Genomic DNA, 13,253 nt, shown 5'->3' with positions numbered 1-13,253 from the left:
AAAGGAAACAATTACCTGAATTTTGTTTTGCTCCCCCCCCCCCCCTTATATTTTGTAAAAATTAAGATTTTGTGGTTTTATGGTTTAGACAGAGCAGGCAAATTTTAAAAATAACCTTTTAGTTCTGTTATATAAATTGCTTTGTTATCTTGGTATCTTCTGTTGAAGGGTAAATCTGTGTTTTACATTCTGGCAGCAATGTTTGTAACAATGTTAAATATGTACTCTTGCACTCCCCTGTGCTATCTTCAAGAAGATTCTCTCTTCTCTCTCTATTTCTCATTTGCACCCTCATTATAGGTGGAGAATATACACACGCGTGTGTTTCTGGCGGTGGTACTGGAGTGTGCAGAGTTTAACCCCTTAAGAGATTAAATAGATTGGTTTATTTTTTGTATAACATGCCCCCTGCTCTGTAAAAAGAGATGAACGCACAGCAGTTTCCTTTAACGTCCTTGGCTACTACAGAGGGTGTCAACACGCTTCCATCAGAACCCTAGGTGTAAAAAAGGGTTAAATGAATCCCGCTTTAGTTATAACCTATTCATAATTAGTTTTTTTTTTTTTTTTTTCCTTATGTGATATATTTCTTTAATTTAAACAATGGTTGGTCAATGTGAATATCTTTATAACCCGAATATATTTTATCTTTCAGCTCCACTCATGAAAAGAAAAGCAGAACCAATTTAGTTATGAAGCAGGGCAGGTTTTACTTGAAGCACAATACGCTATCAGAAGACATACCAATTGCAATTATTTTTAAGGTCAGTGCAATATTGTTTTTACGAAACCTAAAATGATTTTGTTCTTCCATGGTGCAGCTTTGTGAAAAATATTTTTCATTTAATTAATTTTGTTACTAGAAAAAAAAAAGACATTTAAATTGCTTTTTTTTATTTTGCAGTAATCACTATGTGTTAAATCACATTCCATAGTTTTAAGGACTTGCAGTAAACAACAAACATCTCAAAGGGCATTAAGTGTTTTGCAGCCAACACGATTTGTCTTACTTTACAAGTAGAATATGATCTAGTCCTGTGAATTTGTTTTAAATGGATAACGCTGAAAAAAAACAAAAGGTCCACTAGAGGGCAGCATTGGTTGTTTGAGCCATTGATAATTATTCTTTTTTGGCCATCTAAAACCAATGCTAGACAATCTGGAAAGATTATTTTAATGTTTCAAGAAAACATTGTTCTTCTTGTACTATAAGCACTTTATTATTGTAGAGCTTAATGTTTCATAGCTGAATATAAAAACTTGATATTTAACATAGCTGCATATAAATACACACTAAACTACCAGTAAAACAATTTGACTACAATTTTTTATTGCCAACAAAATACAATCCAATTAAAAGGACACAAAACTGCAAAAATAAAATGCTTTAATGTGTTCTATACAAGCAAATCTGCAATAATAAGGTGCTCTTTGTGTTGTAGCCACCAGTCACCATCTAGTTCCCAGTAGTGCACTGCTGCTGCTGAGCCTAGGTATGGCTTTCAACAAAGGATACCAAGAATACAACGTAAATTTGCTTGTAGAAGAAACGTGAAAAGTCTCTCAAAATGGAATGCTCTATCTGAACCATGAAATGTTAATTTTGACTTTAAAAAACCTATTTTCTTTCATGTAATTAGCAAGAGTCCATGAGCTAGTGACGTATGGGATATACATTCCTACCAGGAGGGGCAAAGTTTCCCAAACCTCAAAATGCCTATAAAAACACCCCTCACCACACCCACAATTCAGTTTTACAAACTTTGCCTCCGATGGAGGTGGTGAAGTAAGTTTGTGCTAGATTCTACGTTGATATGCGCTCCGCAGCAAGTTGGAGCCCGATTTTCCTCTCAGCGTGCAGTGAATGTCAGAGGGATGTGAGGAGAGTATTGCCTATTTGAATGCAGTGATCTCCTTCTACGGGGTCTATTTCATAGGTTCTCTGTTATCGGTCGTAGAGATTCATCTCTTACCTCCCTTTTCAGATCAACAATATACTCTTATATATACCATTACCTCTGCTGATTCTCGTTTCAGTACTGGTTTGGCTTTCTACAAACATGTAGATGAGTGTCCTGGGGTAAGTAAATCTTATTTTCTGTGACACTCTAAGCTATGGTTGGGCACTTTGTTTATAAAGTTCTAAATATATGTATTCAAACATTTATTTGCCTTGACTCAGAATGTTCAACATTCCTTATTTTTCAGACAGTCAGTTTCATATTTGGGATAATGCATTTGAATTAATCATTTTTTCTTACCTTCAAAAATTTGACTCTTTTTCCCTGTGGGCTGTTAGGCTCGCGGGGGCTGAAAATGCTTCATTTTATTGCGTCATTCTTGGCGCGGACTTTTTTGGCGCAAAAAATCTTTTCCGTTTCCGGCGTCATACGTGTCGCCGGAAGTTGCGTCATTTTTTTGACGTTATTTTGCGCCAAAAGTGTCGGCGTTCCGGATGTGGCGTCATTTTTGGCGCCAAAAGCATTTAGGCGCCAAATAATGTGGGCGTCTTATTTGGCGCTAAAAAATATGGGCGTCGCTTTTGTCTCCACATTATTTAAGTCTCATTTTTCATTGCTTCTGGTTGCTAGAAGCTTGTTCTTTGGCATTTTTTTCCCATTCCTGAAACTGTCATTTAAGGAATTTGATCAATTTTGCTTTATATGTTGTTTTTTCTCTTACATATTGCAAGATGTCTCACGTTGCATCTGAGTCAGAAGATACTACAGGAAAATCGCTGTCTAGTGCTGGATCTACCAAAGCTAAGTGTATCTGCTGTAAACTTTTGGTAGCTATTCCTCCGGCTGTTGTTTGTATTAATTGTCATGACAAACTTGTTAATGCAGATAATATTTCCTTTAGTAAAGTACCATTGTCTGTTGCAGTTCCTTCAACATCTAAGGTGCAGAATGTTCCTGATAACATAAGAGATTTTGTTTCTGAATCCATAAAGAAGGCTATGTCTGTTTATTTCTCCTTCTAGTAAGCGTAAAAAATCTTTTAAAACTTCTCTCCCTACAGATGAATTTTTAAATGAACATCATCATTCTGATGACTCTTCTGGTTCAGAGGATTCTGTCTCAGAGATTGATGCTGATAAATCTTCATTTCTTTCATGTAATTAGCAAGAGTCCATGAGCTAGTGACGTATGGGATATACATTCCTACCAGGAGGGGCAAAGTTTCCCAAACCTCAAAATGCCTATAAATACACCCCTCACCTTCATATTTATTTAAAATGGAATTTATTCGTTCTTTACTTAAAGAAGTACTAATTGCTTTAGAAATAGAGGATTCTGGTCCTCTTGATACTAATTCTAAACGTTTGGATAAGGTATTTAAATCTCCTGTGGTTATTCCAGAAGTTTTTCCTATTCCTAATGCTATTTCTGCAGTAATTTCCAAAGAATGGGATAAATTGGGTAATTCATTTACTCCTTCTAAACGTTTTAAGCAATTATATCCTGTGCCGTCTGACAGATTAGAATTTTGGGACAAAATCCCTAAAGTTGATGGGGCTATTTCTACCCCTGCTAAACGTACTACTATTCCTACGTCAGATGGTACTTCGTTTAAGGGTCCTTTAGATAGGAAAATTGAATCCTTTCTAAGAAAAGCTTATCTGTGTTCAGGTAATCTTCTTAGACCTGCTATATCTTTGGCTGATGTTGCTGCAGCTTCAACTTTTTGGTTGGAAACTTTAGCGCAACAAGTAACAGATCATGATTCTCATGATATTATTCTTCTTCTTCAGCATGCTAATAATTTTATCTGTGATGCCATTTTTGATATTATCAGAGTTGATGTCAGGTTTATGTCTCTAGCTATTTTAGCTAGAAGAGCTTTATGGCTTAAGACTTGGAATGCTGATATGGCTTCTAAATCAACTCTACTTTCCATTTCTTTCCAGGGTAATAAATTATTTGGTTCTCAGTTGGATTCTATTATCTCAACTGTTACTGGTGGGAAAGGAACTTTTTTACCACAGGATAAAAAATCTAAAGGTAAAAACAGGGCTAATAATCGTTTTCGTTCCTTTCGTTTCAACAAAGAACAAAAGCCTAATCCTTCATCCTCAGGAGCAGTTTCAGTTTGGAAACCATCTCCAGTCTGGAATAAATCCAAGCCTGCTAGAAAGGCAAAGCCTGCTTCTAAGTCCTCATGAAGGTGCGGCCCTCATTCCAGCTCAGCTGGTAAGGGGCAGGTTACGTTTTTTCAAAGAAATTTGGATCAATTCTGTTCACAATCTTTGGATTCAGAACATTGTTTCAGAAGGGTACAGAATTGGTTTCAAGATGAGACCTCCTGCAAAGAGATTTTTTCTTTCCCGTGTCCCAGTAAATCCAGTGAAAGCTCAAGCATTTCTGAATTGTGTTTCAGATCTAGAGTTGGCTGGAGTAATTATGCCAGTTCCAGTTCCGGAACAGGGGATGGGGTTTTATTCAAATCTCTTCATTGTACCAAAGAAGGAGAATTCCTTCAGACCAGTTCTGGATCTAAAAATATTGAATCGTTCTGTAAGGATACCAACGTTCAAGATGGTAACTGTAAGGACTATCTTGCCTTTTGTTCAGCAAGGGCATTATATGTCCACAATAGATTTACAGGATGCATATCTGCATATTCCGATTCATCCAGATCATTATCAGTTCCTGAGATTCTCTTTTCTGGACAAGCATTACCAGTTTGTGGCTCTGCCGTTTGGCCTAGCTACAGCTCCAAGAATTTTTACAAAGGTTCTCGGTGCCCTTCTGTCTGTAATCAGAGAACAGGGTATTGTGGTATTTCCTTATTTGGTCGATATCTTGGTACTTGCTCAGTCTTTACATTTAGCAGAATTTCATACGAATCGACTTGTGTTGTTTCTTCAAGATCATGGTTGGAGGATCAATTTACCAAAAAGTTCATTGATTCCTCAGATAAGGGTAACCTTTCTGGGTTTCCAGATAGATTCAGTGTCCATGACTCTGTCTTTAACAGACAAGAGACGTCTAAAATTGATTTCAGCTTGTCGAAACCTTCAGTCACAATCATTCCCTTCGGTAGCCTTATGCATGGAAATTCTAGGTCTTATGACTGCTGCATCGGACGCGATCCCCTTTGCTCGTTTTCACATGCGACCTCTTCAGCTCTGTATGCTGAATCAATGGTGCAAGGATTACACAAAGATATCTCAATTAATATCTTTAAAACCGATTGTTCGACACTCTCTAACGTGGTGGACAGATCACCATCGTTTAATTCAGGGGGCTTCTTTTGTGCTTCCGACCTGGACTGTAATTTCAACAGATGCAAGTCTCACAGGTTGGGGAGCTGTGTGGGGATCTCTGACGGCACAAGGAGTTTGGGAATCTCAGGAGGTGAGATTACCGATCAATATTTTGGAACTCCGTGCAATTTTCAGAGCTCTTCAGTTTTGGCCTCTTCTGAAGAGAGAATCGTTCATTTGTTTTCAGACAGATAATGTCACAACTGTGGCATACATCAATCATCAAGGAGGGACTCACAGTCCTCTGGCTATGAAAGAAGTATCTCGAATTTTGGTTTGGGCGGAATCCAGCTCCTGTCTAATCTCTGCGGTTCATATCCCAGGTGTAGACAATTGGGAAGCGGATTATCTCAGTCGCCAAACGTTGCATCCGGGCGAATGGTCTCTTCACCCAGAGGTATTTCTTCAGATTGTTCAAATGTGGGAACTTCCAGTAAATAGATCTGATGGCGTCTCATCTAAACAAGAAACTTCCCAGATATCTGTCCAGATCCCGGGATCCTCAGGCGGAGGCAGTGGATGCATTATCACTTCCTTGGAAGTATCATCCTGCCTATATCTTTCCGCCTCTAGTTCTTCTTCCAAGAGTAATCTCCAAGATTCTGAAGGAATGCTCGTTTGTTCTGCTGGTAGCTCCGGCATGGCCTCACAGGTTTTGGTATGCGGATCTTGTCCGGATGGCCTCTTGCCAACCGTGGACTCTTCCGTTAAGACCAGACCTTCTGTCACAAGGTCCTTTTTTCCATCAGGATCTGAAATCCTTAAATTTAAAGGTATGGAGATTGAACGCTTGATTCTTGGTCAAAGAGGTTTCTCTGACTCTGTGATTAATACTATGTTACAGGCTCGTAAATCTGTATCTAGAGAGATATATTATAGAGTCTGGAAGACTTATATTTCTTGGTGTCTTTCTCATCATTTTTCTTGGCATTCTTTTAGAATACCGAGAATTTTACAGTTTCTTCAGGATGGTTTAGATAAGGGTTTGTCTGCAAGTTCCTTGAAAGGACAAATCTCTGCTCTTTCTGTTCTTTTTCACAGAAAGATTGCTATTCTTCCTGATATTCATTGTTTTGTACAAGCTTTGGTTCGTATAAAACCTGTCATTAAGTCAATTTCTCCTCCTTGGAGTTTGAATTTGGTTCTGGGGGCTCTTCAAGCTCCTCCGTTTGAACCTATGCATTGGACATTAAATTACTTTCTTGGAAAGTTTTGTTCCTTTTGGCCATCTCTTCTGCCAGAAGAGTCTCTGAATTATCTGCTCTTTCTTGTGAGTCTCCTTTTCTGATTTTTCATCAGGATAAGGCGGTGTTGCGAACTTCTTTTGAATTTTTACCTAAAGTTGTGAATTCCAACAACATTAGTAGAGAAATTGTGGTTCCTTCATTATGTCCTAATCCTAAGAATTCTAAGGAGAAATCATTGCATTCTTTGGATGTTGTTAGAGCTTTGAAATATTATGTTGAAGCTACTAAGTCTTTCCGAAAGACTTCTAGTCTATTTGTTATCTTTTCCGGTTCTAGAAAAGGCCAGAAAGCTTCTGCCATTTCTTTGGCATCTTGGTTGAAATCTTTAATTCATCTTGCCTATGTTGAGTCGGGTAAAACTCCGCCTCAGAGGATTACAGGTCATTCTACCAGGTCAGTTTCTACTTCCTGGGCGTTTAGGAATGAAGCTTCGGTTGATCAGATTTGCAAAGCAGCAACTTGGTCCTCTTTGCATACTTTTACTAAATTCTACCATTTTGATGTATTTTCTTCTTCTGAAGCAGTTTTTGGTAGAAAAGTACTTCAGGCAGCGGTTTCAGTTTGAATCTTCTGCTTATGTTTTTCATTAAACTTTATTTTGGGTGTGGATTATTTTCAGCAGGAATTGGCTGTCTTTATTTTATCCCTCCCTCTCTAGTGACTCTTGTGTGGAAAGATCCACATCTTGGGTAATCATTATCCCATACGTCACTAGCTCATGGACTCTTGCTAATTACATGAAAGAAAACATAATTTATGTAAGAACTTACCTGATTAATTCATTTCTTTCATATTAGCAAGAGTCCATGAGGCCCGCCCTTTTTTTGTGGTGGTTATGATTTTTGTATAAAGCACAATTATTCCAATTCCTTATTTTATATGCTTTCACACTTTTTTATCACCCCACTTCTTGGCTATTCGTTAAACTGAATTGTGGGTGTGGTGAGGGGTGTTTTTATAGGCATTTTGAGGTTTGGGAAACTTTGCCCCTCCTGGTAGGAATGTATATCCCATACGTCACTAGCTCATGGACTCTTGCTAATATGAAAGAAATGAATTTATCAGGCAAGTTCTTACATAAATTATGTTTTCTTTCATCAGATGGTGAGAGTCTATGAGTTGTGTGGGAATTCCCCTCCTGACCACTAGGGGGAAGCAAAAGAAACCCCAACGCATCAGAGCTTAAAATCCCTCTCACTTCCCATGATAAAAAGTTATTTTCTTTTGTCTCCTTGATGAATAGTGTTGTGAAAGTGAAGTGCAGACCCTACTGTTCATTGAGAGGAATCCTCCAACCAATCGGAGGCCCAGTTCCTCCTCGCAGTAACCTGTTGTTGACGGGGTAGACAAGACGTTACCAGCCAGGCAGTGAAAGGACATTCTCAGTGAGAAATGTCACAGGCCTCCAGGTAAAATGCAGACTTGTTAAATAATTCTCTGATCTACAGTGAGCTGCTCCTTGTGGGATCCACAGCTCTCCCTAGATTTGGAGACACTAAAATTATGTATTTTTAAGGTTACTGTTGCTTTAAGAATTAGAATGGTCTGCTTAGTGTGCTCAGACGTCCCTTTTGAAGCTATATGTAGTGTATTTTCCTGCACCCGCACTACGTTTTTTTTCTTGTTCCCTTTGGGTTCTAGGTTTTAGCGCTCACCAGTAGCACAGGTTTGCTATGCGTTAACCATTTTGGCTTGAATTTTAGTGTCCTTTTCTGGGATAAATCCTTTCCTGTTACAGTGCTTCTGTAACCTATTTAGTGTGTGAGGAAGGCAATCAGAACCAGTGGAGGTGATGGACGCTCTGAGTTTTAGAGTTTGGATTCACTTTTAGTAACAAAATGTTTTTATACCTTTTTTATTTGCTGTGTTATTGCTTTGTTAAGCTTTTACTGTTTACACAGTTTGTTTTCAGCGCTTAATGTTTAGTACCTCATTACCTTTTGTTACTGTTTCCCTTTTAGGGTTAATCAGTTTTACACTTTTGCTTTTTCTTCCCTTTGAAGTTAACCATTTGTGTGCTTTTTTTTTTTTTGCTTATTTGCTTCAATCTTTCTCTGATACTTAAACGTTTTCCTTCTTATTATGGAGCAAACTAGTGCAGTTTAGGCCTAGGGTCTGTTTCCTGACCTTATAGAAGGAAGGTCCTCTGACTTTGTACCCCTTCTATTTTGTGTTTGATTAAAAGGATTCACAGGTGTGTCCCTCTGCTCGGCTATGTACCTCATGCACGGAGTTTATTTCTAATCCTTAATAGGGTTTTGCTGCTCTTCCGAGTGTGCCTGATCAGAATTGCTCCCTGGAGGAGTTCATCTTAACTTTCTCCAAATCTTAGGGGGCATATTCATTCTACTGTTAGGTGCTCACTGTTTTTACTACAGCAGTTAAGGGCAAACATTTGCAAGGAATTGAAGGTAGTCTTTCTTTAGTTAATCAGGGACTTCCCTTAGGAACAGCCCCTCTAAGTTACCTATTGTTAATAGGGGTGTTTGTGACGCTGAACATTTTTTTCTTTTCTTCTGATGATACATTCTTTTAAACTCAAGACCCTGCTGCTGTGGCAGAGGATCTGTGCTTTAATTTCAGGCTTGGGCTTTTCATGCTTTATTGCGAGAAGTTTTATTTGCTTTAGGTGTACAAAATTGTCCTGCTACAGTCAAGCAATCGTTTAAGAAGATTGATAATTTATTTAAGGCAGATCCTAAGCTTATAAGAATAAGTTTCTGAACTCATTTCTAAGGAATGACAGAAGCCAGTTGTTAAATTTTGTTTTATCTGCTAAATTTAAGTTTGTTTCCTCTTCCTTCTGTTAACACAGAGATTTGGGAAACTATGCGTAATGTGGATGCAGCTATATCCACGCTTAGGCAATCCTTTCAGCTTGTAGGCTTTGTTTCGGCCTGCCGTTAGTGTTGCCTGTGTTGCTGCTACTACTTCTGTTAGGTGTGACAATCTTTCTAAGCTTGTTTCTGAAGAAACCTCTTTTGGATGAGTTTCAGGACAGCATTTATTTCCTGAGAACAGCAAATGACTTTATGATGCAGCAGTGTTAATGATTTGCATTAATGGTATGATGCTGCATTAGTTTTAGCTAGACAAGCTGTGTTGCTTAAATCTTAGTCGGCTGTTTGGTTTCTGAATGCACATTGCTTTCTCCTTATTAGGGTAATAGAGGAATATGGCTGCACCTCACTGACGAGGCCCATAGCAGGCTGAAACGATCGTCTAGGGTTGTCATGTTCCTTGTTAAGAGAACAATTGCCTGGTATTTTGGGGCTGGACTGACCTTACTTGGCGGGATCAGACTGATATACTTCAGGAAAGTTTTTCTCTGTGATAAGCACAACTGGGCTAAAAGAGGCTGCTCCTATGTGGTAACTTGCCATAGAACAAGCCACTGAGCTGTTGTTCGTTCCTGATAAAATGCTTCTCTCTTTGTATGCTAATCTCTGTTTGGATCTTGACTGGATGTTATTGCTACAGAGCTTTTCTGTCCCAAGATTTACTTAGTGCAAGGCTACATCTGCAGGGCCTTTTTCATTGTTTTTAATAATATATGGGTCGGAAAGCTTCCGCCTCTGTCCCGAGTTCTGTCTACTGCAATCTTCCTGGAAAACCTACTCATCATGGTCCCAAAATAATCATTCCATGAAAGTTCAACCCCTTTCAGTCTCTGGTTGAGGGCAGATTGAGAATTTTTAAGGAGACTTGGGAAATATCTGTTAAGGATCCCTGGGTATTCCAAATCTGTTCCCATGGTATCAAGGCCTCCTTTCGGAAGATTTTTTTTTTTGTCTCAAATTACTTGATCTCTTTAAGGGCAAAGGCTTTCTTGGTTTGTGTAAGAGATCTGGAGCTAATGTTGGTAATTTATGCTTCAGTTCTAACCAGGGATTTTATTCAAAACTATAGTACCTTGAAAGTGGGTATTTTTCAGCCTTTTTTGGGTCTCAGAATTTTGAACAGATTCCTGAAAGTTCCTTCTTCAAAGATGTTTCATACTTTTTCCTTTAGTCTACTCCAGAAATTTTATTGTTTAAAAAGATAGATAATCCTTTTATTAACCATTTCTCTTGTTAAGTGTATCCAGTCCACGGATCATCCATTACTTATGGGATATTCTCCTTCCCAACAGGAAGTTGCAAGAGGATCACCCACAGCAGATCTGCTATATAGCTCCTCCCCTCACTGCCATACCCAGTCATTCTCTTGCAACTCTCAACTAAGATGGAGGTCGTAAGAGGACTGTGGTGTTTTTATACTTAGTTTATTTCTTCAATCAAAAGTTTGTTATTTTTAAATGGTACCGGAGTGTACTGTTTATCTCAGGCAGTATTTGGAAGAAGAATCTGCCTTCGTTTTCTATGATCTTAGCAGAAGTAACTAAGATCCTTTGCTGTTCTCACATATTCTGAGGAGTGAGGTAACTTCAGAGGGGGAATAGCGTGCAGGTTTTCCTGTAATAAGGTATGTGCAGTTAAAATATTTTTCTAGGGATGGAATTTGCTAGAAAATGCTGCTGATACCGAAGTAATGTAAGTAAAGCCTTAAATGCAGTGATAGCGACTGGTATCAGGCTTATTAATAGAGATACATACTCTTATAAAAGTGTATTTTAAAACGTTTGCTGGCATGTTTAATCGTTTTTTGTATATGTTTGGTGATAAAACTTATTGGGGCCTAGTTTTTTCCACATGGCTGGCTTGAATTTTGCCTAGAAACAGTTCCTGGAGGCTTTCCACTGTTGTAATATGAGTGGGAGGGGCCTATTTTAGCGCTTTTTTGCGCAGCAAAAATTACAGACACAGACATCCAGCTTCTTCCTGCATGTTCCAGGACTTCTCTGAAGGGCTCAAAAGGCTTCAAAAGTCGTATTGAGGGAGGTAAAAAGCCACAGTAGAGATGTGGCAGTTGTTGTGACTGTTTAAAAAACGTTTTTGTCATTTGTTATTCCGTTTTTGGTATTAAGGGGTTAATCATCCATTTGCAAGTGGGTGCAATGCTCTGCTAACTTGTTACATACACTGTAAAAATTTCGTTAGTGTAACTGCCTTTTTTCACTGTTATTTCAAATTTGGACAAAATTTGTGTTTCTTAAAGGTGCAGTAACGTTTTTTATATTGCTTGTAAACTTGTTTAAATTGTTTTCCAAGCTTGCTAGTCTCATTGCTAGTCTGTTTAAACATGTCTGATACAGAGGAACCTACTTGTTCATTATGTTTGAAAGCCATGGTGGAGCCCCATAGGAGAATGTGTACTAAATGTATTGATTTCACCTTAAACAGTAAAGATCAGTCTTTATCTATAAAAGAATTATCACCAGAGGGTTCTGACAAGGGGGAAGTTATGCCGACTAACTCTCCCCACGTGTCAGACCCTTCGCCTCCCACTCAGGGGACGCACGCTAATATGGCGCCAATTACATCAGGGACGCCCATAGCGATTACCTTGCAGGACATGGCTGCAATCATGAATAATACCCTGTCAGAGGTATTATCTAGATTGCCTGAATTAAGAGGCAAGCGCGATAGCTCTGGGGTTAGGAGAGATACAGAGCACGCAAATGCTGTAAGAGCCATGTCTGATACTGCGTCACAGTATGCAGAACATGAGGACGGAGAGCTTCATTCTGTGGGTGATATCTCTGACTCGGGGAAACCTGATTCAGAGATTTCTAATTTTAAATTTAAGCTTGAGAACCTCCGTGTATTGCTTGGGGAGGTATTAGCTGCTCTGAATGACTGTAACACAGTTGCAATTCCAGAGAAATTGTGTAGGCTGGATAGATACTATGCGGTGCCGGTGTGTACTGACGTTTTTCCTATACCTAAAAGGCTTACAGAAATTATTAGCAAGGAGTGGGATAGACCCGGTGTGCCCTTTTCCCCACCTCCTATATTTAGAAAAATGTTTCCAATAGACGCCACTACACGGGACTTATGGCAGACGGTCCCTAAGGTGGAGGGAGCAGTTTCTACTTTAGCAAAGCGTACCACTATCCCGGTTGAGGACAGTTGTGCTTTTTCAGATCCAATGGATAAAAAATTGGAGGGTTACCTTAAGAAAATGTTTATTCAACAAGGTTTTATTTTGCAGCCCCTTGCATGCATTGCGCCTGTCACTGCTGCGGCGGCATTCTGGTTTGAGGCCCTGGAAGAGGCCATCCATACAGCTCCACTGGAGGAAATTATTGACAAGCTTAGAACGCTTAAGCTAGCTAACTCATTTGTTTCTGATGCCATTGTTCATTTGACTAAACTAACGGCTAAGAATTCCGGATTCGCCATCCAGGCGCGTAGGGCGCTATGGCTTAAATCCTGGTCAGCTGACGTGACTTCAAAGTCTAAATTACTCAACATTGCTTTCAAGGGGCAGACCTTGTTCGGGCCTGGCTTGAAGGAAATAATTTCTGACATTACTGGAGGCAAGGGTCATACCCTTCCTCAGGACAGGGCCAAATCAAAGGCCAAACAGTCTAATTTTCGTGCCTTTCAAAATTTCAAGGCAGGAGCAGCATCCACTTCCTCCGCTTCAAAACAAGAGGGAACTGTTGCTCATTCCAGACAGGCCTGGAAACCTAACCAGTCCTGGAGCAAGGGCAAGCAGGCCAGAAAACCTGCTGCTGCCCCCAAGACAGCATGAAGGAACGGCCCCCTATCCAGAAACGGATCTAGTGGGGGGGGGGGCAGACTTTCTCTCTTCGCCCAGGCGTGGGCAAGAGATGTTCAGGATCCCTGGGC

The 13,253-nt window shown here is 39.4% G+C and overlaps 1 protein-coding gene across 1 annotated transcript in view; it reads left to right on the top strand.

Moving 5' to 3' along the window:
• Nucleotides 1-13,253, top strand: part of POLR3B (RNA polymerase III subunit B) — a 791,018-nt gene that overhangs the window by 90,146 nt on the left and 687,619 nt on the right. Inside the window, exon 9 of the mRNA XM_053719663.1 lies at nt 656-764. Coding sequence (XP_053575638.1) covers nt 656-764 — 109 coding nt within the window. The remainder of the gene's footprint in view (nt 1-655; nt 765-13,253) is intronic.

Source organism: Bombina bombina, chromosome 6, assembly GCF_027579735.1.
Source record: "Bombina bombina isolate aBomBom1 chromosome 6, aBomBom1.pri, whole genome shotgun sequence".
NCBI classification, from domain to species: Eukaryota; Metazoa; Chordata; class Amphibia; order Anura; family Bombinatoridae; genus Bombina; species Bombina bombina.
This window is presented reverse-complemented; position numbering and strand designations above follow the sequence as displayed.